The sequence below is a fragment of the Delphinus delphis genome, chromosome 3, assembly GCF_949987515.2.
Source record: "Delphinus delphis chromosome 3, mDelDel1.2, whole genome shotgun sequence".
Taxonomy (NCBI): domain Eukaryota; kingdom Metazoa; phylum Chordata; class Mammalia; order Artiodactyla; family Delphinidae; genus Delphinus; species Delphinus delphis.
In genome coordinates, this window is record NC_082685.1 from 2,335,435 (window position 1) to 2,361,094 (window position 25,660).

The window sequence follows — 25,660 nt, forward strand, 5'->3', positions numbered from 1 at the left end:
GGCGCGGGGCGCAGGCTTAGACCGGGCTGTGGTCGGGGGACGTGGGCGCGGCCACGGCCAGCGCAGGGGCCGCGGCGACAGGCTGGGCCAGGCGTGGCGGGAAGAGCCTGTCGTCGAGGCTGGCCGCCAGCTTATCCAGCAGCGCGCCCGGGGGCCCGGCGCACAAGCCGGAGCCAGGGCAGCCGCCGCCGGGCTCCTCCTCGATGACGGGGATGGGAGGCGCGGCCGGGTCGTCGCCCACACGGACGTCGGGTGGGCAGTCGACGCTGTCTCCGCGGCGCAGGGGTGCGCGTGCGGGGCGGGGGGCGCCGGGCTGGGCTGCGGGTGGGGCGGAGGGTGCGGCACGCGCGCCTGGGTCGCTGTGCTGCCGGCCGCGCTGCTGCCACTGCTTGCGCGTGTGGGGGTGCGGGTGTGCGCGCGCGCGATGGCGCGCTGCGGCGGGAGGGGCGTCGTCGAAGTGCGGGTCGTGGCGCAGGAACTCGTGGAACAGCGCGTCTGTCTTCTCATCGATGCTGTAGTCGCGGCGCGGGGCGCGGCGAGGCCAGGCGCGCGGGCTGCCAGGCCGGGCGGGCGCCTCGGGCGTGGGACCCTCGAAGCTGCAGCCCACGGTGGCTTCGCGGCCCGAGCTCGTGAAGGAGGAGCGCTTCTCGGGCGCGCTGGGGGGCCCGTCGTCGCCCGCGCCACGGCCCTCGATACTGGCGTAGCCGCTGTCCATCTGCAGCAGCTTGCGCGGCCCGCCCGCCTCGCCGTCCGCCGTCCGTGGTGTGGGCGGCGGCGAGGGTGGCGGGAAGGCGGGTGCGGCGCCCCCGGAGCCCGAGCTGTCGCCGCTGCGTACCGAGTCGCGGTCGTTGCCGCTGCTGCTGTGGTCTGAGGCGGTGGCCGCGTGCAGCTCGAGCGAGGCGCGCAGGCTCCAGATGTCGCGATAGATGGTCTGGGCCTGCTCTGGCTCCGCGTCTCGCTCACCATCTGAGTCTTGCTGCTGCTCAGGCCCCGCGCTGACGCCGCACTCCGGGGGGAACTCGGGGCTCGCTCCTCCTGCGGCGCCCACCTCCTCGGCTGCCTCTAGCCTGCAAACCAGGCCACAGCCGTCAGGAGGCAGCCCAGGCCCCCCGCACCCCCTCCCCGGCCACCCTGCCTCTGGGTCCGGGAGGGTGGGCACGGGTGGGAACCCTCTAGGGTTGGCCAGGCCCTGTGGAAGATGATGTATTTGCATGCTGCCTGTTCACTCTGCACTGGATGCTTTTCGAGTAAACCCGGAGCCGTCCTGGCGCCTGCCGTTCAACCAGGGCCTCTTACAAAATGTGACCAGAGCATCTGCTGCCACTGCAGGAGGTTGGCCCTTCGCCCAGAAAGAGTGAAGGCTGTTCTCGGGAGATGGCCTTCTTTGCCTAAGAGCTTCGTGTACCAAGGGGTGGCTGGGGATGGACTGGACCAAGCAGGGTCCAGCTCAGCCCCTACGCCTGGGTGACTCTGAGTGTGTCGCCTCAGCCCCCCGCCATAGACTGACAAGTAGCCAGGAGGAAGATACACACGAAGGAAGTGTTAACTACCCAGACCAAGAAATGCCCAAGAGTCGGGAGCCCTGCTCCCGGGATCCAGTTCCCCATCCCACTGACGTGGGCCCAGAGCTTCAGCAGAGTTGTCCTTGGGCTGGGGGAGGGGGTACCGCTGGCAGAAGTGGTCACAGCAGTTTCTGAGTAGCGGCCTCCAGCCCTCAGGAGCATGGACAGGCAAGAGGGACCCTGGGGCCACAGCGGAGCCCTTCAGGCTCCACCAGGAAGCAGCGATACCCACGCGGACACATACCCACAGCGGCCCTACTTGAGCAGGCATTCTGTCTTGGAGGCCCCGCCCGCCCCTCTACCCTTACCCAGTCTCCCCCTGCTTCCCTCCTCTGGTCCGTGCTGGAGAGGTGGCCCCAGCGAGGCAGCCTCCGGGAAGGACGGTGGAGCCAGAGGAACACGAACACGACCACCTGTCCGAAGGGCGGGGAGAGCGCTCCCTGGGCCACCTATGGGGGACGGGGTGGGGCAGGGGCCCACCCCTAGCACCTCTATCTACTGAAAAATACCTGCCGAGAGTGGGGGGCGGGCTGGCGGGGCTGGCGGGGCTGGCGGGGCTGGCCAGGAAGGGGCGGGGGCTCGGGAAGGCCACGGTGTCGCCAGCGCTGGCGATGTACTGGATGAAGTCCACGTGGGGGGCGTCCCCCTCCTCGTGCTCCATGCTCTCGCTGGCTGCCCGCTGCCGCTGGAAGTGGTGTCGCTTGGGGGAGCCTGTGCAGAGGAAGGTACAGCAGCCTGCCTGGGCCCCTCCCACCGCAGGCCCCACCCCCTGACCCCTGAGCCAACAGAGCCAGCCTGGACCAGGTGAGCATGTACCCAGCCGTGCAGGTGGGGAAACCAAGGTGCCGAGGGCAGAAAGACCAGGACCGAAAGCCCAGCAGCCAGGGCAGGCGGGACTGGAGGTGCCAAGGTGGCAGCATTGGTCCGAGTGGCCCTGGCAGGCAGGTGTGGCCAGAGCACAGCCTTGTCCTGGACACCAGGTAACAGACACAGCCCGGCTAGAGTGCCAAAGAAGGCTGAAGGTGGGGGAGAGTGAGGGACAGGTGAGGGGGGAGAGGTGACGCCCTCTCCTGCCAGCTCCAGCCCTGCCGGCCCAGGGCCAGGACCCTCCCACAAGGGAGGCCTCAGTGGGAAAGCCTCAGGGGTGGGGATGACAGTCACCCAGCAAACAGGTTCTGGGTGCTTCTGTGCCTGCATTTGCCTATAATCAACCTCCCGAATCACAGGCTCTGTCTGGGCTCCCAATGGCACAGTGGGACGAGCCCTCCCCTCCCCTCCCCTCCCCGGCCAGGAGCACTTCAGCCAGAACTGACCCCTCCCCCCACCCCACAGCAGCTGGAGCCGGGCCCCAACAAGGGGACTGGCACTGTCACTGGCCACGCACCTTCCCTGGCCTCCAACACTGCTCATCCCCTCACCCCGCCTTTCCTGGCAGTGGGACCCACCACCTCCGCCACAGGGCAGCAGGCACCCCAGCGCCTGGCCCCGCTGAGCTCCCATGAGCAGGGATGGTTGTAGCTGTTGGTGCCACCTCCCCCCCAAGACACACATGCATGGTCCTTGGGTTGAGGTTTGGAAGCCCTGTATCCAGGGCCCCGTACCAGGGGTCTGCAGGATCGAAGGCCCACCACCTGTAGTTGTAAATAAAGTTTTATTGGCCAAAGCTGTACTCTTTTACACGCCATCTAGGGCTGCTTTCACGCCACCGCAGCAGAAACACTGACCGCAGAACCAGAAACACACCATGCAGTGCCTCGTAGGTGACGCTCGCTGATGCTCGCTCTAGCCTGACAACCCCTTGTTTTACCGGGGCTCAGCGTGCAGCCCTGGCTCTTCCTCCTGACCAGCTCTGACCTTGGGCGAGATGCCCGCTGGTAAGCGGGCGATGCCGGCCAGCATGGGGTGGGCGCTGAGGACCCCTCCCAGGGTGCAGAGCCGCCTGCTCCACATTCTCCTGGGGCCGCCCCTGGGCCTCGCTCCCCACCAGGGACCACAGCTCACCTCTCGTGTCCAGACTGGACGCCCGCTGACTGGGCTCCAGCTTCCATTTCTTGACTTTGAAGTAGGGGCTGGCCCCGTCCAGGCTGGCGTGGCGCCTCAGGCGGGTGAAGAACTGCAGGACGGGGCCTGCCCCAGAGGCTGGGCCTGCCTCCCCAGGCCCTGCTGCGGCCCCTGGCCCACCAGGCTTTGCACTCCTGGCCCCTGCATCCAACTGTGAGGGAAGAGGGATGCTCTCAGACCCCCCAGCCTCTCCCTGCTGCACTAGTGCCAGCCCAGCCCAGGCCACCCGGCACTCACACAGAAGGCAGAGGAAGAACAGGGGGCTGGGGGTGGGCTGGGGCCTCCTCCCCCCGAGAGAGAGGCTCCCCAGGGCTCGGCCAGGCGCTGGCCACCTCTGTTCCCCCAGCCCTGGACACAAGGGGTCCCGTCCCCTGGGCTGAGATGGGTCCCTGACCACACCCTCTGCAGCTGTTGGACTGCCCTGTGTGCAGGTGAGCCAGCCGTGCATGTGCCCTGTGTGCCACCTGCCCCTCTTCCCCCCAAGCTCGGGGACCAGGCAGGGGGCCACAGGCTGCCCCGTCCTGGAGTGGGATGGGGGATGCATGCGCGGGGGCCTCACCGAGGTGCCTTCCCCAGAGTCACTGGAAGCCGAGGGGCTGATCTCGAAGTCGGCAGGGCCCACGGCCGAGTTGTAGGGGTCACCTGGCAGGGCGGAGCTGGGGCCCACAGAGCGGCCGGTGAGGGCCTTCCCCGGGGGCTGTGGGACAGAGCCGGGGTGGGGAGGAAGCAGTGACAGGTCAAAGAGCACGGGTGGGGGGGATGCGTGCTGGACCCACCACCCGCTGGACCCGGCCAGGCCCCACTCCCCACCCGGAGGTGAAGGGCGCAGCCAGAAGGTGGGAAAAGTGCTGCCTGCTGGGGGAGGGTGGGCCGCCCCTGAGCTCCGGGCCAGCTGCCACCCCCAACTCACCTGGAAGATGGCAAGGCTGGCCTTGGGGGCGGCCGTGGGGTGGGGTGTGGCAGTCGCACTGGCCTCGCCTGAGTCACACTCGTGGATGGTGACGATCTTGAGGGGCGGCAGGTGCAGGTGGGTGAGGCGGGCGTTCTTCAGGTGGTGGAAGTCCCCCTCGGTCAGGGTGTACCTGCGCCCAGCGTGCCTGCCCGTCACCTTGGGCGAGCTGGGTCCCTCTACCCACACCCCAGCGTCCTCCCCGGCCCCACCGTCACCCTGCCCGCCGAGAGTGGGGGACAGCCAGGCACCGGCGGGGGCCAGCTCTGCCCCGCAAGCCCAGCACAGCAAGGTGACCTCCCAGGTGAGCCCCGGCACTGGGCCCTCCTTACCGGCGGCCCTTGTCCTGCGCCTTCCGGCTCTGCTCAAACAGGGCCGCCTCGTTGAAGGACACCCGGCGGCCGGTGGAGCTGGTGGACAGGAAGCGCTCGGTCTCGGCGTCCTGGCCCTCGGGCTCCTCCCCCCTGAACTCGGGGTCTGCGAGGAGAGCCAAGAGAGGGTGGGCCCCAGGTGGGCCGCGCCGGGCGCCGGCGGGCGGCTGGGCTGCGGGGCCGGGTCGGGAAGGGAGCGCCGAGGGCCCGACTGACCACCGGGGGCGGGGTGGGGGTGTGGAGGGCACTCGCTCATCCGCTCACACACTCACTCACGCAGCACGCGCCTGTGAGCACCTACGCGTGGGCTTAAGGAAACAGAGATGAGTCGGACTCGAGCTGCGCCCAGTCTGGTGGGGGAGACAGACAGACACAGATGGTCAGGCGGCCCGGGGGCGGGGGGGGGGGGGGGGCGGACAGACGGGCGGCAACAGGCCTGGCAGGGCTCCTCACCTTGGGCAGGGCGGGCGCCATTGTCCAGGTAGCTGGTGGTGGTCTTCTCTGCTTCCTCTGTGGCTCTGGGGAGGGGCAGCAGGAGAGCAAAGTGGGCCAGAGGACCCAGGGCGCTGCCCACGGGGTCCCCCGCAGGGCTCATGGCCACCGGGGCATCCTGAGCTCACGGAGCCCACTCCCTCGGACCCACCCCATTCTCCCAGGCTCCTGCGCAGACACGTGGGCACCGTCACTCAGAAGCAGGCCCAGCGCCCCTGCGGCGTGGGCTCTTAGGCTGACCTGTCCTAGCTCCCCTGCGGGGCAGGTCGTGGGGCTGGGGGCCCACGCACCTGTGGACGCGCCTGTGGACTTCCCAGCAGCGCCTGCAGAGCAGCAGCGTGCCCGACAGCACCACGAGGGTGCCCCCAACGAAGAGCGCCATCACCACCACCAGCAGCATGTAGTTGTCCAGGACAGGGTCGGGCTCCCCCTGCGGGGCCAGCGTCAAGGGTCAGGGCCTGTGGGCGTGGACTCTGGCGGCCCCGCCCCCCACACCCCCCTCACTCACGGTGGGGCGGCCCGTGGCGTTGTCCCACGTCGTGGTCAGGGCGACCGTGGTGGAGGTGGTGGCGGCCGTGGCCATGGTGGCCGTGGGCTGCATTCTGAGGCTAGGAGGAGGGGCCTGGAGGGGCAGGGCCTGCTCAGCTCCAGCTCCTCTGTCCCTCCTCCCGCTTTCCCGGGAGCTCGAGCAGGGGACCACACAGGGCGGTGACTCACGAAGAGGTGGGGAGGAGCCCCGAGGCAGCCCCCACCCGGGTCAGATCAGACATCCATGCCCCCATCTTTGAAAAGGGGGAGGCGCGTGCGTATCAACAGCTTCCCTAGCCGGTGGGGCCGGCCCGGCAAGGTGGCATGGGGCCGGAGCCCTGCCCAGGAAAGGAGAAGTGCCTCTGCGAGGAATAGGCAAATTGAGGCTGTCAACTCACTCCCGCCAGACCCCAGGGGCCCTGCCTGCACCATCAGGGAGCGGGAGGGGCCGCCTCGGCCCCAGGAGACTGGTTCCAGAATAGCGGGGACTCGGGTCATCCCTGGGGCTGGCCAGCCCGGGAAGGGGGTGGAGGGGCTGAGCGCCGGGACTCCAGGTTACGACTCCTGGATGTACAGGTTCCCCCTCCGCCCAGTACCGGTGGGAGTGAAAAGGCCAAAGGAGGCGCATCTGTTCCCAACCCTCAAGAATCTGGTTCCCATGGCGACTGAGCTAGCAGGCCAAGCTGGGGGGGGGGGGCGGGTTGCCAGGGAGCACTGGGGAGGGGAGGGGGCGCGGGGGAGGGAGGCCTCCTGCAGGGGCGGCTGGAGCCAGCCCCGGGCGGCAAGATGGCTGCTGCCGCCGCCGCCCGCCGGTGCCCGGTCGGCTGCGCGCCCCCGCCGCACCCGTCCCCGCCCTAGCCGGCCGGGCTCCACGTCTGCCTGGAGCCGGGGGCACTGAGGCAGAGAGGGTCTCAGTTCTCGGGAGAGGGACTGCCTGGACCTTGCACCTGACCGCCCTCCCCAACACGCGGCTCTTCCCGGCGGGAAGGACCGGTGGCCGCATTCTGGAATCTCAGGAAACCGAGTCCGGGGTCGGGACGACCAGCAGCCCTGAGTGGGCACGACGCGCGGCCCGTCCCCACACGAAAGGGAAAGCCTGTGTACAGGTTCCAGCGCCCCCAACCCTTTGGGACTTTCACCCTACTCGACAGCGGGGGAAACTGAGGCCCATAGCAGGGGAGGGTCCGGGAAAAGCCAGGTGTCCTCGGCACTTCGGGTCAGAGGCTGGCCGCGGCTCCCCTGCATTCTCGGGGGAGGGGGCGCCTCTATGTAGGTCGGGAAATGAGTTCAGGTTAGGGGGGAGGGGGCAGAGGCACAGGGACGATGACAGGAGACCAGGAAAGACAGCAGGAGGCCGAAGGGGAAGGGAGGTGGACTCCTAGGGAGCAGGTGGGGACGGGAGACCAGGGCGGAGGTTGCCCACGGGCCACCCTAAAGTCCTGCTGGGCCTCGGCTCCCGATCGGGCTCGCCACCGCGCCCACCCCCGCGTCCCCAACCGGCCTGGGGGACCGGGATGGCGAGCGATGAGATGCAGACAGCCGACCTCGGGCACATCTCAACCCCGGGCTAAGCCCGGGGTCGGAAACGCCACGGCCCTCGCCGAATTTCTCAGGGGGAAACTGAGGCTGAGGGAGGGCGTGGGCGAGGGTCCCTCTCCGGGCCGCCGAAGACGGGTGCAGAGCCTGGCAGGTTGGCCCCCACGCCGGCCCTGGCCCCTCCGCTCCCTGCCTCCAGCCTCGCCGCCTCGCGGGAGAGGGCCGGTGGTCTCTAGCCAGGGCGGGCCGTGCGGCCTCGGCCTGTCCCCCGCCCGCCCCGGTGCAGCCCCAGGCCCGCGCGCCTACCTCAGCGCCGGGGCGCGCGGCCCATGGGCGGCGGGCGGGCTGCTGCACGGCGCTCCCGGCGGGCTCCGGCGCCCGGTAGCCGCGGAGCAGGCGGAGAATTTATGAATGGAGAGCTCGGCGCGCGGGGGAGGCAGGCGCGAGAGGAGGGGTCACACACGTGACCGCGCTGGCGGCCAGCCCGCTCCGACCCGCTCGGTGCCGCCCGGTGCTGCCGGGTCCCCGGCCGGCCGCCCCCACCTCGCTCGCCGCCGCTTCTCGCTTGCTCCGCGCCGGCCACCGCCTCCCCGTCCCTTCCGGCGGGGGCGGGGGGCGGAGCCTGTGCTCCTGGGCGCCCCCTCCCCACGCGAAGCCGCCCTCTCCCGAGGCAGCTGAATCTCCGCCCCCGGCCCCTGAGGCACGATTCCCCGACCTTCACTGGATCCCCGGGGACGGGGGACCAAAGGGGTGTTGGTCCCAGGGCGCACGACTCCCCGCGGCCTGGAGTCCGGGGGTGCCCAGACTGCCTAACCATCGCTTCCCCGGTTTGGGAGTCTCCGGGGTGCACAGCCTAGGGGCTCCACGGCACATGTCCCACTTTTCTTCCCCTACATGGGCAGCACTGTCAGGGTTGTCTTGTTGTTAGGATGAGCAGCAAAGATAATGGAACACAACGCATTCTGAGTGCCACCAGGGCTTGCCTGGGGTGGGGTGACAACAGGACTACCCCTGCAGAAACCCCATGCCTGGTCAACCCCAAACTGCTCTTTCGCAGACAGTTGTGCCTCATCTTTCTAGATGCTCAGGCCACCAATCTGCCACCAGCCAGGTCGGGGTCCCATCCCAGCCTGCCAGGCCTTGTGTTCAGCACAGCACAATGGCACCCCTTTCTCCTCCAGTGAAAGAGGAAGGCCCAGTCCAACCCCAGGGCCTTTACACGTGCAGGTGCCAGGCCTGGACAGCTTGTCCCCTCCGGAGCTTCCTTCACCTCTTTCCCAACGACGAAGTCTTCATCTCCTCTTGACTCCCTTTGCTAACAAAGCAACTCCCACTCCACATTCCGGAGCTCTGCTGCGCTTTGCTTCTCTCCGAGGCCCTGCACGTCGTTGCCTGTTACTTGTTCCTCTGCCTTGTGTCCCTCCTCACCCCTGCCCCCACTGCGGTGACCTCCAAAAGCAGTTCATTTACAGCTGGGTCCGAGAGCAGAGCATAGCACAGGGGCAGCACCCTGGAGAGAAGGTGTGTGTCCAGTGGATGAAAGGGTGACACAGCCCAAGGAGGGCAAGGGGCAGTCAAGTGGACAATTACCCGGGAAGGCTGGCTCCAGGCGTGTGGGAACTGCATGGGCAAAGTCCCTGAGGTCCCCAAGTGTGTGGGCTGAAGGTGAATGTGTTGGAGGACCAGGGGGAGGCAGCTTGTGTTCCCAGCAGGGGAATGATGTGGTCCCTCTGGCTGTTTGTGGAGAAGGTGCCCTGGTGAAGCTAGGGGAGGAGCCTGTGGCCATCCAAGTCAGTAAAGGTAGCTGCAGGGGCCGAGCTGGGTGGCTTGTCGATGGGTACACCAGAGAATTCCAGGATAAACCCGGGTTGGGGACCTGAGTAACAGGTGATGCGCCGACCCCTTGGCTACCCTGGAGTGGGGATTAGAGACAAGTCCAATAGATGGGCCTGAGAAGCATATGAAAATAGACCTCTTTTCCAGTAGGATCCAGGGTTCCGGGACGAGCAAGCCGTGCACAGGACGCACCCCTAAGAAATGGGAGCAGAGCTTCCCTCTGCACACACCTGACTAGGGCCAGGATGCCCAGCGCATAAGGACTGATTCCACGAGTACCTCTCACAGCGCTGACCTAGAGAGGGTGCGGGGGCCTGGGCGCCAGGCCCCGGGCCTCCCTGGTGTGGGAGCCTCTTTCGGCCACAGCACCTGCCCAGCCACGAGCCCAGGTGTGACCCACCCCCACCCCCCGCGCCCTGCACCCGTTCGCTCCTCACCCAAGGCCCTTCCGGATGTGGACCCCAGCCCGGTCTAGCCGGACTCCACGTTTTCCCGGAGCCCAAGGTGGGGGCTGGGGCCCAACCCGGGGTGCCGACCTGCCCGCGCGCGGGGGCGGAGCGGTGACGTCAGCGCCGCGAGCGAGACTGCGCGGGCCGAGGTGACGTCCGCGGAGCCCAGGGCCGCCCGCGCACGCGCCCTTGCGTCAGCAGCGCGCGGAGGCGGTGGCCGGGAGGGGCTGCGGGGGGCGCATCTCCGGGCGCGGCGCGCCCTCTGCCGGCGCCCTTAGGGGTGCAGCCAAGAGATTCCTACACCGCTGGACGCTTACGGGAGCTGGACACTCCGCCTGGGATACCGTTCCCGGGACGCCTGCACCTCCTACAATCACTGCCTGCCCCATCCGGCCCCCATACTCTTTTTCATTTTTAAGTATTTGTCACCTCCTAACATACTGTACAATTTATTACGTTGAGTGTCTGTTAAACGCCCCCACCACCCCAAACTAGAGCAGGAATCTTAATATTTCCCTGATGTCTCCCCAGCGCCTGACATCCAATGAGCGCCCCCAAAATCTTGAATTAAGTGTCTCTTTCTCCGCGCGGGCTTCTGGTGCTCCCCGTGCAGAGCCGTGTAACCGACCCCCGCACCTGACCACCGGGCTGGGAGCTCTTGCCGGAAGGAAACTACAACCCCCAGCATGCCGCGCGTCCAGGCGGTTCGCCGTCTACAACATCGCGCACAGCGCGCCGGTAGTCGTAGTTCGCGCCTGCGCCCTCGTCGGGATTCTTCTCCCAGAAGTCCTCGAGCGTCGTCTTCCTCGACCTCCAGGCCGCTGGCGTCCAGCCGGAGTCCGCCCGCCCCTGCTCTGCTGTCCGCCGTCCGCCCTCCATCATGCTGCCCGCTGCGCTCCTCCGCCGCCCAGGCCTGGGCCGCCTCGTGCGCCAGGCCCGCGCCTACGCCGAGGCCGCCGCCGCCCCGGCCCCCGCCGCGGGCCCGGGACAGATGTCTTTCACCTTCGCCTCACCCACGCAGGTTCGGACGTCCGCCGGGCTCGAGACCCCATTCTGGACCCCGCGCCCCTACCCCGTGTGGCCCAGGATCCGAGCCCCCAACCCTCAGGTCGGCGACCCCCATTCCCGACCCGCGCCCCTCCCCCGTGTGGTCCGGGATCTGACCGCCCAACTTTCAGGTCGCTCCTCAGCCTCCCATTTCGATGTGCGCCCTTCCTCACGTGGTTCAGAACCTGAGTCCCTGGGCACCTTTCTTGTACGCTCCTCCCCAGGTGGCTCGCTGGTTCTGCCTTGACCGCGCCTCCTTACCCGAGGGCTAGGGTGCCTGGATTCCATTGTCAAGTAGACGAAGGCGCTGCAGTCCTGCACGAGGACCCCACCGAAGCATCGGCTGCCTCCGTGTCCCCCGTCAGCTTTCAGTGTTGCCTTGGCTGTTTAACTGCGGCGGAGACTGACTGCTGTTCCCCGAGGGACTAGCCTTAAGTGATCCTTTCTTTATGTATCTTGTCTAGGTGTTTTTCAACGGCGTCAACGTTCGACAGGTGGACGTGCCCACGCAGACCGGAGCGTTTGGCATCTTGGCAGCCCACGTACCCACACTGCAGGTCCTGCGACCAGGGCTGGTTGTGGTCCACGCTGAGGACGGCACCATCTCCAAATACTTTGGTGAGTTGATTGGGAGGGCAGAGGGAAGGGGCTGGGTGGGAGATGCTTGTCTCAACGGGTTAGTTCTCGTTTCAGTTGGTAGTGTCAGGAAGGACACCAAGGATATAGAACTCTCCGGCACTGGGCTGGGTGTTGTTAGGGATGTAAGTGGTCAGCAGTGGGCCAGGCGGGGCCCCATTGGAGGAGAAAGGATCCTCAATTCGGAGGAGGTTTTCCACAGCGTGGCCCCAGCGGTACAACCCAGACTGGAAATCAGCTTCGGCTCACTCCTAACCCTGGCTCAACTCCTGGGCTGCTGGGCAAAAGGAGGGGGCTCTGTCCCCATGTCCAGTCTACAGTAGATGCGCTTGGTGGCCTCTGTTCACTTGTGTGCTGGGGCCTTTGGATCGTGGAGCCACGCTGTGTGGTCATCCTCCTGGCCCTGCAGGGGCTCTGGGGCTGACTGTGTCCCCACACCCGTACATGGACCTCTCACTCCCCCTCCTCCTGCAGTGAGCAGTGGCTCGGTCACGGTGAACGCTGACTCTTCGGTGCAGTTATTGGCTGAGGAAGCCGTCACACTGGACATGTTGGATCTGGGGGTGAGTGTCCCAGGGGAAGCTGGTGCTCCGAGCTGCCACGAAATCCCCAACTGCAGGGAGGGAACAGGTACCGGGCTGGGCTCCTTGCTTCGCCCTCACCTGCCACCCACCCCCTGCAGGTGGCCAAGGCGAACCTGGAGAAGGCGCAGTCAGAGCTGTTGGGGGCCACGGACGAGGCCATGAGGGCCGAGATCCAAATCCGCATCGAGGCCAACGAGGCCTTGGTGAAGGCCCTGGAGTAGGTGGTGCATGCCCCATGCTGGCTCCGGCAGGGAGACTGGGCCAGAGCTGGGCAGGGGATGGCCTGGCGTGAGGACCCAGTTCCTGTGGGTGCAGGTTGTCTGGGAGGCTGGGGGAGTGATCCTGGGGGAGCCATCCTCTCTAGGAAGCCACCAGGGGGCAGCGCAGTGCCGGCGCCTGCCCAGAGCGCCTTTCAGGGCTCTGCCTCTCTGTGGTGAATAAACCAGGGAAACAAGCCAGCTCTGGTAGGCCTGGGGGCTGGCGTCAAGGTCGGGCACTTGCCCTACCCGTGGGGATTACTCTCACCCCGGAAGGCTCTTCCACTTCCTAAGATCTCCCCAACCTGACGTGCTGGCCACCACTCCTCTGCTGCATCTGCCGCAGAGACCTCTGCTCCCAGCCACCGGCAACGGACAGCCTGCTCCCTGCCCGAACCCTCATTAAACACCTGGAATCCAGTTTGCATACGCTGACTTTATCCTGCTTGGTGGTGGGCTTGGGACCCAGCGCGGCCTCTCCCCCAGTGTCCTGTGTCTGCGCAGCGAGGTGGGGCAGCCAGCCTCAAGCCTTCCCAGCTCAGCAGGCTGTAGTCTGAACCGCTTGGGGTGTTGGCGGTGCGGGCTCAGCTCGCAAAACTAGACTGGGTTGTGGGAAGGCTGTTGGCTGTCACGCCGGGAGGGTGGGCACAGGCGAAGGTCACCAGCCAGGGCTGGGGATGGCAGGCAGCAGCGTGGCTGCCACTTCTGGGCTGGGCCTGGGCTGCTGGACAGACATGAGGCTCTGCCAGGTTCCAGACTGTGACGCCTGTCCCGTGGGCTCCCCGGCCCCGCCCCAGCTGCACTGGGAGGGGGTGGGTCCTGCCTGCTCCAACGGAGGCCCTGCCCTGTGCCTGCCTGGCCTGTGGGTGGCCCCAGCTGGCCAGGTGCCCGATCCCTGATGGTGTTGGCACCTCCGTGGCACCCGGGCCCCTGGACTGGCCCCAGATGGGTGGGGTGGCCAGGCGGGGGCGGTCCTGGCACCTTGAAGCTTCAGGGCTGTCCCATTTCTTTCAGCCAGTAACTCACTTTTGCAACCATGGGGGTGACCCAGGCACTGGCCACCTCCTTGTCCCCCTCCCCGGCCCTGGGTCAGAGCAGAGCTGGTGGGGCATTTCATGGGGGTGAGTGTGTGGGAAAGCTTGGGCCTCTCTGTGTGTCACCGGCAGCCAGAAGGTGACGGAGAGGCCACTCCCGGGCTTGTCATTGGCACGGGTGGGCTGTGTGGTCTTGTGTCACGATCTTATGCGAATGACTGTCCCGTAGCTGCCTCAGAGGCTTGATGTCTGGGGAGTCTCCAGGCAAGCTTGCGGCTCTGGGCGGTGTCCGTCTGGGGCTCGCTCCTTCTGTGCAGGTGAGGTCCAAGCAACCGGCCCCCACTTCCTCAGGAAACCCCAGCTCAGCTAAAGCTGGGACAGCCGTGGGGTCACAGGTGCAGCCCCACTCCTCCCCTCCTTGTCTCCCGGCTTAGAGCCCAGGTCTTCGAGTTCCTGGACTGGCTTCTCATCTGTTCTATAAATAAGAGCAAGGACACAGTTGGGGGCTGGTGGGGGCTTGTGGGAGGAGACCCTGGACCAGTGGTCCCCACACCAGGGAACCTGCCTGCACCATCACCCCCTGAGGCCACAGCCCGGGGCTATGGGACACAGCCACACAGCTAGGACCCCCAGCATGGTGCAGGCCCCCTGGGGGATGTGCACGCCTCAGAGCCCGGCTTGGGGACACCTGCGCCCTGACAGCTTCAGGAACAGCCTGTGCTGGCCAGGCTGCGTCCTGGGGTGGGAGGCACCCAGGGTGGGATGGGTCACAGGGCCAGGAACCAGGGGTCATGACCCCTTCTGAGAGTGCAGGCCTTGGGCCTTGTGGGGGCAGGCGGTGCCCAAGGGTTCATCTCCTTCCCAGGAAGGGGTCCCCTCGTGCTTTGAGTGCGCTCACGGCCTGGGACTGCCCCCCATAGCACAGGGATGCTATGAGTGGGAGAGAACAGGCCTTAGGCTGATCTGGCACGTTTATCAACTGGGACTTGCAAAGCCAGGCAGGGGCCACTGGTCTCCTGTGTGTGTGACCCTCAGGGGCCCCATGCCAGGAGACAGCCCACTTCCCTGCAGGCAGACGAACCAGCCCCAGTGAGATCACAGACCCGTTGGAGGTCTCAGCTGCACCCCACCCAGCGCCACCTGCCCACCTGAGGGTCCCACCTGGCTTGTCCCTCCGTGAGCCCTCCAGCGTTCAGATGCTCCGGCTTCAGAGCGCACGGTTCCCTGTGCTGCCTTCCTGCTCTCTCTGCAGGCAGAGCAGGCCGGGCCCGCAGACCCTCAGCCCGGCCCCATCACCAGGTCTCAGGGCACTCGTGAGAGCCTCCGGTGCTTTGCGCTCACTTGCTTCTCATCTGAGCACTGTTCTGTTTATCTGGCAAACTCCTATCCGTGCCTCAACCCCAGCCTCCTGATCCCTCCCTCAAGCCCAGCCCTGACCCTATGGGGCTGGGAGTGTCTGGGTGTGCCTGTGAGAGGGTGGGGGGCCAGAGGCTGCAGGAGCCCTTGGGTGGGAGCAGGAGGCAGACCTGGAAAGGAGCACAGCCCTGGGAGGGGCCCCCAGGGCAAGGCTGGGGGCGGAGGTGGTCGGGTCAGATAAAGGGAGACACCAGATAAGTGGACAAGTGGCCTGGGGTCCCCCTCCTCTGGACAGAGAGGGAGGGACGACTGAGAGGGCCCTACCCTCAGCCAGGGTCATCCTTAGAAAACCCCTTACACAGGGCGACCTGTAGGGACACACCTGAGGACATGGCAGGCTTCTGCCTGTTAATGGCTGTGTGGTCTCAGTTTACTCACCTGTAAAATGGGTAGGGTGATGACGCCCACCACAAAGGCAGGATACCAGCAGGTGAGCATGCCTGATGGGATGATGGCAATATTGCCAGGCCTAGGTGAGGGCCCCACATCCCCAGGCTCCAGAGTGAGGTCTGCTGTGTTCTCTCACTTCATTCTACTGCCACCCTGCAGAAACTGAGGCTCACAAAGGTCAGTGCCCTACGGGGTCACAAAGCCCAGCGGGCGGTGACTGGATGCACAAGGCAGGCCTGGCGCTGGTGAATCGCTCCATAAATGCCCTCTGAGGTCACCGTTAAGGGATGTAGTTGGCTGGGCCGCCAGGGCAGCTGGCTGGGGCCCCCCCCACTGCAGGCAGGTGACCCCAGCCTGTTTTCCTGGACCGAGGCCGCTGACTCAGGCCCCCCTTACTGCTCCCCCACGCGGGCGCCCCCAGGCGGAAGCACTCGGCCAGAAAGGGGGCGGGGCAGAGAATCCAGCTGTGCACCCCGAAACCCCGTAGCACGGGCCGGAGTGCGGGTGCGCCCGAGTCGTCAACGCGGCCGACCGTGACCCCAGGTTCGTAGCATTCAAGGAGCGCCACCCCCTCCCCGTTTAAAATGCGAGATTTAGGGGGCGGGTGGCCCAGGCCCGACGGCGCCCCAGGGCCCTGGCCGGCAGGCAGGGGCGGGGGCCGGCCTGCGTCACCGCCTGCCCGGCCCCCCGCCCCCTGGCCGCCCAAACTCCACCCCGAGGGAAGGCGGCGCGGATAAAGGCTCGGGGGCCGCCCGCTCGGCCCCAGACCGGCTCCGCCACCGCGCACTCAGCCCGGACGTGGGTACACTCAGGACAGTTGGGACTTCGGACTTGCCTCTCCCGGTGAGTGGGGGGCGGGACCTCGCGGGCCGAGGAAGGGGGTTCTCACTCTAGGCTCTTGAGGGTGTCCCACTTTTCTTTGTTCTTTGAGCAGGCAGTGTTCAAAGGTGTCTCCAGCCCTGGGAAGCCCCCCGGGACGTGGAGTTGGAGGCACTCGGCGCAGCCAGCACAGCCCGGGAGGGACCTCTGCCCCCGCCCCGCCCCCCGGGCACTCCCCATCCCCGAGAGTGACCTTGAGCTAGTTGCCTTTCCGGCCTCAGTTTCCCCGAATGTGAGGCCCCAGTCTCCTGACTTGGAGGCTTCATACCCCTAGCGAGGCTCCCACAACGCCCGCAGTCCCGTCGGACTGCCCCCGTCCCTGGAGGCCTCGGCGACCCCTCCCCGGGTCTCCGGGCAGCGCTCCCAGGTGGGGCCGGCAGAGGGCGCGCCGGCGCTGCTGACTCACCGCAGCCCCGAGCGGCGCGCGCGGGCGCAGCCGGGGACGTCGCGTCACGTCACGGCTCGGGCGGGCGCGAGTCGGGAAGCGGGCCCGGCCCGGCGGGACGGGGGTGGGACGCGAGGTGGCACCGGCGCGAGAGGGCCTCTCCGGCACCGGCCACGTCACCACGGCACCGGCCACGGGGGTGCAGGCCCCGCCCGCAGCTCCACCCCTTGCCGGGGCTTCACGCCTCACGGGTGGGGGGCACCCCGGACCGACCCTCCTGCGAGCGCCCCAGCCTGGGCTCGGCCACGAGGCGCGGGGATCAGCGTCCAGCTTCCGCTAGCGGCGGCTTCCCGGATCGGCGCTTAGGGAAGGCCCTGGCTTCCTGCTCCTTCGGCGCGCAGCCACTGCTCTCCCCCACGGCGCGCCGCCCCAAGCCTGGGTCCCGCGCCCCCCGGGCCGGGCCGCCCGCCCTTTGTTGCGGGCCCGGGCCTTATGAATGGCCGCGGCGGGGCGGGGGTGCGGAGGCGGGCCAGAGCGGCGCCGGCCCCGCCCCTGCCGCGCTCCGCTTGGCCAACGGGACAGGGGCGGAGCGAGGGGTGGGCCCGCGCGGCCACGTGGGGCGGTGCCGCGGGGGCTCCCATTGGCCGGCCCGTGTGGCCGACTGGGCGTTCAGCACGCGCTGATTGGTCGGCGCGGGCCGGCGGAGTAAGTAGTGAATGGGAGGGGGCGGAGGCCCCGCCCTTCGGGACGTTGATACATTATAACTTTTTTTTCTTGTTACTTTCACCCCCAGATCCTCCGGCGGCGACGGCGGCGGCGGCTGTTGCTAAGGGAGGGGACGCGCGGGGAAGCTCGGCCCGAGCGGCAGACGGCCCTGAGCGCGGCCGGCTGAGTGGCGCCCCCTCCTCCGGGACCCTTTCCCGCGCCCGCCGCCCTTGAAAGGAGCTGAGAGTGTAGTCCCCACCCAGGAAGGTGCCCCGACGAGCCGACGCGACTCCGGAGCGCCACTCGGATTTTTGATTCTTGATTCGCCTTCCGCTCCTGGGACCTTCTCGAAGGGAAAGCGCGCTGCCCCCCGCCCTCAGGGGCCCCGAGGACCCCTGTTTGGGGAGCCCCCCCGCCCTGCCCGGAGGCGCGGCAAGAATTGGCGGCGCCCCGCGGACTCCAGCCCCCCAGCGCGGGCCGGGGATGGAGCCGCAGCCCGGCGGCGCCCGGAGCTGCCGGCGCGGTGCCCCCGGCGGTGCCTGCGAGCTGGGCCCGGCGGCCGAGACGGCGCCCATGAGCCTGGCCATCCACAGCACGACGGGCACCCGCTACGAGCTGTCGGTGCCCCCCGACGAGACGGTGGAGGGGCTGCGCAAGAGGCTGTCCCAACGTCTCAAAGTGCCCAAGGAGCGCCTGGCGCTGCTCCACAAAGACACGTAGGTACCGCGCGCCCCCAGCCCCCGCGCCCCCCGGGCCCGCCGCCCCCTCTGGCCCCGGCCCCGGGGCGGGAACAAAGAGCGCGCCGCTCGGGGAAGGAAGGGGGCGGCCAGACGGGGGGCGGGGGCGCGCCGCGCGCTCTCGGGCGCCCTCTGCTCGGCCCTGCCAGTCTTGGCCCCCTCCCCCGCCCGGGGTCGCTGCACAAAGGCGGCTGCGAGGGCGCCTCGGGTCGGGCTTAGGCGGCGTCCCCCACCGGAAGGCAGGAGTACGGGGCGGCGCGGGGGTCACAGCTACGGGGGTGGGGGGCGCGGCGGCTGCCTCCTCTGCCTGCGACCCGCCGGCTTCCGCATCTGCTCGGCGGCCCCCTCTGCGTCTGGCTGCCTCTCCCCCCACTTGCGTCTCTCTGCCCCCCTTTGTTCTCGCCACCAAGCCCTTCCCGCAGTCTCCCCCTCCTCCCCCGCCATTTAAATCGCCTCCAAGCCGGGAGCCCTCCCTCCGCGGGCCTCTGGGGACACGCAGTGTCCATCCCCAGCGGAGGGGCCCCGGTGGGGGAGGGGCGGGAGGGGGAGGGTCTCCTTTGTCTGAGCGGCGGCCGCGGCGGCGGCCTGCGCCAAGGAGGGAGGGAGGGAGGAGGGGAGGCCCGCCCGGCGAAGCCCGGAAAGGCTAAGCGCTTGGCCCGCAGGGACAGCCCAGGCCCCGGTGGTTGAATTACAGGGGGGCGGCCCCAGGGTTGGGGGAGGGTGCCAAGGGACTCGCTGGGCCTAGATGGTGAAAACGTGCCTCGCTGAGGCGCAGAGGGAGTGCCCCCAGTCCAGAGTTGGGGTTCCTTGGAAGAAGGGATCTGCACCGTCAGCAGGGGCTCCCAGGGTCTGACCTCAACCACGCACACACTCAGGTCTCTGGATCTGGAGACCAGGAAGGGGTGGGGGTGATGGACGTCTGTCTCTACCTCACGAGCCCAGCCCTCCCCCGCGGACTCCGCTTCCGAGCCCCTGCCTTGTCTCGGTGTAGCCTCACCCTCTTCCTTCCTCCCCACTCAGCCGGCTCAGTTCGGGGAAGCTGCAGGAGCTCGGCGTGGGGGATGGCAGCAAGCTGACGCTCGTGCCCACCGTGGAGGCGGGCCTCATGGTAAATGGCTGGGGCGGTGCGCCTCGAGGCCCCGCACTGACAGGCAGCCCCCTCCCCTGCGAGCGCAGTCCCCTCCCCTGCCAGCACAGTCCCCATCACACACTGGACCCCTTCCCCTCCGGGCCACCCACCCCACCCATCAAGCGGGGCCCTCCCAACCCCGGTGCTCGGGTGCGCCCTCAGGGTCTCTTCTTCCTCTCTCTGTAGTCTCAGGCCTCCAGGCCAGAACAGTCTGTGATGCAGGCCCTCGAGAGCTTGACTGAGACCCAGGTAAGACCCGCGCCGGCCCCCTCCTGGCCCTTGGGGGCAGCAGGCCCAGTGCCCGGCCACTCTGGAGGGCCTGGGGGTTGTTTGTGCCCCCAGCAGGCCTGTGAGGAGGGGAGGGGACGCGCCGCTCCGCCTTCGTGCCAGCTTGGCCTGGTCACCCAGCTTCCTATTCCTCCTCCCCGCCCCCCCAGCACTCACCATCTGACCTTGAGAGCCTTCTCTCCCACGGTGGCCGCCATGGGGGAGGGGGCCTAGCTTTCACAAGCCTGCCTGCGGGGTGACCTTGGCCCATGCTCCCACACCACCGGGCCTGCGTCCCCAGCCTCACCAGCCGTGCCGAGGCACTCTCCCCCCTGCCCCACTGTGGTTTCCCCAGAGCGACCTTTTTAACATTTCTGATGGGGGGAGGGATGGGACTGGGTGATACTCTTTCCGCCTTTCGTGACCCCATTGCGAGGGGTGGGGAGTCACCCCTCCCCCTCCTCCCTCTACCCTTTGTTCTCTGCCCCAAAAGGGGGAGGGGGCAGGGGCGCGCAGCCCCTGGGGCCAGCACAGACCAGACAGGATGTTAGGGAAATATTTAGTAAGTGCCGGGAGGGCGACGAGGAGGAAGGCTGGGGCTGGCCCACACTGGGTTCCCGGTTTTGTTGCAGGTTTTTTCTTTCCTCCTCCTTTCCTCATTTTTCTGGCAGCAGGGCCCTCCTCCCAGGAGGGTGACACAGGCCTCAGCTATCTGCCCGCTGCCAGGGTGGGGGTGGCAGGTCCCCGGCCTCAGGAACCTGCTCAGCGGCTTCCCTTCCTCCTGCCCTGAGGCCCTTGCCCCCTCCCGGCGTTTAGCATCCTGCCCTCACCAGCCAGCTGGCGCGGAGGAGGGGGGGGGACCCAGGAGCTGGGTGGTCTGCCGTCAGGAGGAGCAGTGGGGTGGGGGGAGAGCCAGGGTCCCTGGAGTCGGGTGGGGCTAGCGTGTGCTTTCCTGGGGCAGATGTGAACTGAGCTCCCTGCTCCTGGGGGGGCTGTGGTTGGCAGGGGGCCCCTGGGCGTGTTTGGTTCACATCCGCTGCAGGGTGTCTACGTCAGGAGGGAGATGGGAGGCTCTGGGCGGAGTGACTGGGCTCCCAGAGCTGCTTCTCCGCCTGGCACCGAGTCATGCCTGCCCGTTCACCCTCCCCTGGGAGGAAGTTGCAGGGTGGAGTGTGGGGGGGGACACCCCAGCTGCTCTTGGGAAGCCACCCCAGGCCCTTCCTGCAAAGGGCATCTCTGGGGCTGGGGAGGGCGTGTGCACAGGGACTGCGGGGTGGGGGCTGCGCTCGGCCCGCCTCCTTTGCCTTCTCCCCATGGCCCCCAAGCAGGGAAGGTTACGCCAGCCACTGCCAGCAGGGAGGGGGTGGTTCTGAGTCATCGCGGCCTGTGTCACTTCTCAGAAACCTCCGCCCCATCCCTGCCCGGGGAGAGCACGGCACTGGCCGGGCCCCAGAGGAGGGGTCCAGTGCAGATGGGGGTGGTATGCACCCCTCGCCCGCTGCGAAGGGGCTGCCAGACTGAAGGTTCATGTTTGAATGGGCTGTGTTGAAGCCCTGGGAAACTCGGGCCCCAGGGAACTGGTCAGGGTCCCCCCAGCGCCCGCAGAGGCAACGCCTCCCCCTCAGTCTCGGCCCCGCCCAGGACAGATAAATATTTATCTTGAGAAAGCAAAGGTTAGGACAAGAATTTGTCCAGGAATTTCGCCCACTCGCTGTTCCAGTGGCTTAGCTGGGAGGGGGCCTGAGCTAGGCCCCTGCAGTGTTCACAGGCGAGAGAGGGTGGGGTAGAGGTGTGAGGTGAGGGTTCTTTGAGAACAGTGATTGCTGGCTGGGCCCCGCCCCCTCTGGCCTCGGTTTCCCCTTGAAAGAACCAAGCTGGCCAGGGCGGGCCAGGCCCCCGTCTCACCCGCCTCTGTCCCCCCACAGCCCCCAGCGGCGCCCAGCCCGGGCCGGGCTGGCGGAGGCAGCTTCCGGAAATACCGATTCATTTTATTTAAGCATCCGTGGCACCGACAGGGACCCCAGAGCCCAGAGAGGGGCGGCGAGAGGCCCCAGGTCACGCAGCGCGGGGGGCCGGGCCGGGCCGGGCTGGGGGCACCACAGGCTGGAGCCCTGGGCTGACGGGCCGCTCTCTGCAGGTCAGTGACTTCTTGTCGGGCCGCTCGCCGCTGACTCTGGCGCTGCGCGTGGGTGACCATATGATGTTCGTCCAGCTGCAGCTCGCAGCCCAGCACGCCCCACTGCAGCACCGCCACGTGTTGGCTGCCGCCGCTGCTGCCGCCCGTGGAGACCCCAGCGTGACCACCACCCCTGTGTCCTCTCCCTGCCGGCCAGTGTCCAGTGCCACCCGCGTCCCCCCAGTGCCCACTGGCCCTGCGCCCACGTCCTCCCCTGTCACGGCCGGCTCCTTCCGCTCCCACTCGGCCTCTGCCACCTGCCCCGAGGTGAGTCTGGGGGAGGACGTGGTGGGAGAACGTCAGAGCCCTGGATACGTCTTTTGTATCAAGGGCCGTCCCCAGACCTTGGGCTGGTGTTGGTCTGGTGGGTGATCCCCTGACCCTGAACCCCAAAGCTCATGTGCCTCCCTCCCCCATCAGCAGATGGACTGCTCCCCCACCGCCAGCACCGGTGCCAGCCCCACGTCCCCCGCCGGGGGCAGCCCCACGTCCCGCTCCCGCAAACCTGGCGCAGTCATCGAGAGCTTCGTGAACCACGCCCCGGGGGTCTTCTCAGGGACCTTCTCTGGTAGGTGTCATGGCGTGCCCTGCGAGCAGTCACGTGAACCCACGCCAGGCATGGGACACACTCCCCGGGATCCCCACGCGTGTGCCTGGCCATACAGCAAGCCACGTGTCCTCATGGGTGGGTGCGAGCGCCCGTGTCACCCAGGGTTCCGCCTGCACATGTGAGACCCGGGCACTGCCGAGGCCTCACGTCCACCACTGGGGTCCTCATCCACACCCCTTCCCGCAGGTACGCTGCACCCCAACTGCCAGGACAGCAGCGGGCGGCCGAGGCGGGACATCGGCACCATCCTGCAGATCCTCAACGACCTCCTGAGTGCCACGCGGCACTACCAGGGCATGCCCCCATCGCTGACCCAGCTGCGGTGCCACGCCCAGTGTGCCCCGGACCTCGCCCCCAAAACTACCTCCTGCGAGAAGCTGGCGGCCGCGACCCCGGCCTCCCTGAGCCAGGCCCGCCTGTGCAAGCCCCCGGGTGAGTGTCCACCCCCACCCCACCCCGTCCTGGGTCTCTCAAGGCCCCTCTGTGCGCCTCTCAGAGCAGCTGAGCCGCTGGTGGCGGGGAGGGGGCCGCCAGCTGCCACTCGCCCTGCTTTGCAGGCGCGTGTAGAGAAGGGAGTGTGTGTGCTGGGGGCACACAGCATCTTTGTGCCCTCCCCGGGGGGGGAGTCCATCCTCACTTCCTCCTCGCCCCCCTCGGGCACCTTCTCCAGATGGTGCGTGGGGCCTCTGTGAATGGGCCAGTCAGGCTGAGGAGGGGGTTAGCTTCCCCCTCCCGCTCAAGGGCGGCCTCCGCCGCCCCACCACCACAGCCATCTCGTTATTCCGGATGCCTCCGGAGTCCTGTAGAACCGTGATGTGGGCCCCCAGGCCCGGTCTCAAAGGGGAAACCAGGGCACAACCTGAGTCCTACCTTGGGTCACAGCAATAGCCTAAAGGGTTCAAGCTCCAGCTCATTTTTATGCCAGCCGTGTCCCCAGTGCCCGGCTCAGGCCAGCCCCTGCCCTCATGGAGCTCACAGCCTGCTGTTCAGCAGACGTGGAATTAATGACCTAAAGGTCCAGCAGACCCTCTTGACCCACTCACTCGCTGGCGGGAGCGTCCACAAGAGCTGGATCGGGCCTGATGCCCATCTGCTGGGGGTCCTCGCGTTTGGTTGGGGGTCTGGCCTCCAAGGGTCGCTCAGGGTCATGGTCACTGCCGCCTCTGCAGGGGACCGGCTGCGGCAGACAGAAAACCGAGCCACCCGCTGTAAGGTGGAGCGCCTGCAGCTGCTGCTCCAGCAGAAACGGCTCCGCAGAAAGGCCCGGCGCGATGCCCGGGGCCCCTACCACTGGCCGCCCAGCCGCAAGGCCGGCCGCAGCGACAGCACCGGCGGCGGGGGAGGCGGCGGCCCCAGTGAGGCAGCTGGCTTGGGCCTTGACTTCGAGGACGCCGTCTGGAAGCCAGAAGTGAACCCCGACATCAAGTCAGAGTTCGTGGTGGCCTAGGAACCCTGTCCCTCGCCCAGGGTGGCCTGTGAGCGTGGCCCCACGCGGGAGGGCCAGCGGCCGGCTGGTGCAGTGGGGCGCTTCCCCCTCCCGGTTACGCGGCCTTTTTTTTTTTTTTTTTTGAAATTTCACTTCCTACCGTGGTTTTCCGAACTCTCCATGGACTTGGGTTCCTGCCTCCTCGGTTTGGCTCACACTGCCCGCCCCTCCCTCCATCTCCCATCCTCATCCCCGACCTGGCCGGGTCCCTCCCGCCCACCTTCCCAAGCTCCAAATATGTAGCAGTCTTTCCAGATGGTTGAGAGCGGAGACAAGGAAGCCGCCCCCCACTTCCGTTCTGCCGCCCTCCCCACCCTTTTCAGGTTGAAGTCAAAAATGTAGATGCCTCATTATGCACTTTACAGACAGGGGAGGGGGCCGCGGAGAGGAGAGGCCCCCACCACAAACCCTGGCCCTAAAACAACTCGGCAGGTGCGACCTTGACCACCAGGGACTGTTTCTCTTCCACATCCGTACTCTTTTCTCTTCCTGGTCTCTCCTTTTCCATTTTTCTTTTTCCTGGGAAAGAAAAGAAAAGCCGTTTCAGGGGAGAGGCTGGCCAGAGCCTGCCTTTCGGTGTGGGCTGGGGTGCGTGGGGGGGGACCCTTTCCTGCCAGGAAAGGAGAGGGAGGGAGGGGTGGTGCCCGCCGCCAGCCTGCACCCCGTCCACGCACTGTGCGACTTCCTTCAGCGCTACCCCACCGCCCCACCCCGTTTTTCTGAGCTTGGGGTATTTATAGACTATTAATTTTCTGACTGAGCCAATAGTGGTTGGGAATCTCTTGAAAAATACGGAGAGCAATGGCTGGGGGGGCGGGCTTGACGCCCCCAGCCCTCCTTCCCCACCCAACCTGAGGGATCTGGGCCTGTGGACTGTGTCTGGGGGCCCTCCGGCAGCTGGGAGGGGAGGGGAGGGGGTGCTGAGCTGTGAAACCCCAGGAGGGGCAACGCTGTGTAGCATTAACCCCCTTGGGGGGGGGTTCGCTGCTGGTCTAATTTGGACCCTCCCCACTCATGCCCATGCCCCAGGGGCATCCCCCAGGGCAGAGGGACAGACCTCTCCCCCCTTACTGGGGCCATTTCAGTGGGGTGGAGGGTTTTTTTCATTCACTTTTATTTTTTACTGATAAAGGAGATGTTTGGGCCCTGCCCCCCCACCTGTCAGTCTCGTCCTGGCCCCGCCCCTCTGTGCTGCGCAACACCCCTCGCCCTCTGCCTGCCCCTCCCTCCTAGATGAACCCCAGGTCCTCACCCTGCCCCCGATTATGTGTTTAAAGTTAATGGTTTCAGATGTGAACATCTTGTGTTAACTGTAGCTCTGTACATTTTTTGTGGGGGGGGGGTGGGCAGGGAGGGGTCAGAGGGTAGGGGTCAAGGATCTTTGTTTTTGTTTTCGTTTTTCCAAAAAAAAAAGAAAAAAGAAAAAAAGGGGCGGGTTTGTTTTTGAAGCGCTGTCTTGGATATCTATTTAATGTGTGTTCTGATGGGGTTTTTTTTTTAACTATTTTTAAATAACGTCTGTGCCTCCGCTGGTCTGAGAGTGGAGGCCCCAGGCAGGAACCGCCCACCCCTCTCTGCCCTCTCCAGGGCCCCCCCCAAGAAAGCATTACCCACCCTCGGGGGGTCGGGCTGTGGGGTGTCCCAGCACCTTGCGGGAGTTTCCTGTATGAAAACATGAAATTGGAAAAGAAAACAGCCTCCACAAACACCGTGATTTCAAGGAATAAACAAAATGAAACGAGTGAACCTCCGGCCTGCTCATCTCGGGGGGCGGGGTGGTCTTGGATGTCACAGAGTGGGCTGAGTACGGTAGGGGGTGATCTGTCTCAGGAGGGTCGGGTTGGATGCTGGGGTAGCCCGCCACCCCAGGGAGTGGGAGGTGGAACGTGCTCCCAGGGCGCCCAGCGGGGGGAGGGGCGCGTCCCGGAACAGTTCCCACGCCCCCTCCCCGCTTTGGGGTGAGGGTGGGCAGGAAGCCGCCTGGCGGGGGAGGGAGGGCCGGCCACTTCCCGGTACCCAAGGCCGGAAGTCCTGCAGGGTGTGGGCATGGGGCTGCCAGCCTGCGTGCCCTGGGTGGGGCCTCTCCGTTCTAGGCTCTAAAGTGGGCTGCAGGGGGCTTCCCTGGTAGCGCAGTGGTT

At 67.0% G+C, this 25,660-nt stretch overlaps 3 protein-coding genes across 7 annotated transcripts; 2 read left to right on the top strand and 1 right to left on the bottom strand.

Moving 5' to 3' along the window:
- On the bottom strand, positions 1 to 8,641 carry CBARP (CACN subunit beta associated regulatory protein). 2 transcript variants are annotated; one of them, XM_060007275.1, is made up of 10 exons: positions 7,806 to 8,641; positions 5,944 to 6,057; positions 5,726 to 5,865; positions 5,397 to 5,461; positions 4,905 to 5,049; positions 4,534 to 4,705; positions 4,183 to 4,320; positions 3,564 to 3,774; positions 2,072 to 2,273; positions 1 to 1,067 (listed from the first exon to the last, which is right to left on the bottom strand). In XM_060007275.1, exons 2-10 carry the CDS (start codon positions 6,034 to 6,036, stop codon positions 17 to 19), a joined length of 2,217 nt encoding a protein of 738 aa, XP_059863258.1. In that variant the 5' UTR covers positions 6,037 to 6,057; positions 7,806 to 8,641; the 3' UTR covers positions 1 to 16. The 2 variants fall into 2 exon arrangements, with proteins under 2 accessions (XP_059863258.1, XP_059863259.1); XM_060007276.1 differs by lacking the exons at positions 5,944 to 6,057; positions 7,806 to 8,641 and adding an exon at positions 5,245 to 5,293 and having other exon boundaries at positions 5,726 to 5,856.
- Positions 8,642 to 10,316: 1,675 nt separating this feature from the next.
- Positions 10,317 to 12,735, top strand: ATP5F1D (ATP synthase F1 subunit delta). The gene is made up of 4 exons (XM_060007286.1): positions 10,317 to 10,805; positions 11,296 to 11,449; positions 11,942 to 12,030; positions 12,150 to 12,735. The coding sequence occupies exons 1-4, from the start codon at positions 10,665 to 10,667 to the stop codon at positions 12,270 to 12,272; spliced, it is 507 nt and encodes a 168-aa protein (XP_059863269.1). The 5' UTR covers positions 10,317 to 10,664; the 3' UTR covers positions 12,273 to 12,735.
- A 2,882-nt stretch (positions 12,736 to 15,617) lies between these two features.
- MIDN (midnolin) lies at positions 15,618 to 25,262 on the top strand. 4 transcript variants are annotated; one of them, XM_060007282.1, is made up of 9 exons: positions 15,618 to 15,991; positions 17,206 to 17,833; positions 18,875 to 18,962; positions 19,170 to 19,232; positions 21,176 to 21,304; positions 21,388 to 21,693; positions 21,850 to 21,994; positions 22,223 to 22,468; positions 23,206 to 25,262. In XM_060007282.1, exons 2-9 carry the CDS (start codon positions 17,601 to 17,603, stop codon positions 23,481 to 23,483), a joined length of 1,488 nt encoding a protein of 495 aa, XP_059863265.1. In that variant the 5' UTR covers positions 15,618 to 15,991; positions 17,206 to 17,600; the 3' UTR covers positions 23,484 to 25,262. The 4 variants fall into 4 exon arrangements, with proteins under 4 accessions (XP_059863265.1, XP_059863264.1, XP_059863267.1 ...); XM_060007281.1 differs by having other exon boundaries at positions 15,619 to 15,991; positions 21,847 to 21,994; XM_060007284.1 differs by lacking the exon at positions 21,176 to 21,304 and having other exon boundaries at positions 15,619 to 15,991.
- Positions 25,263 to 25,660: the final 398 nt, after the last annotated feature.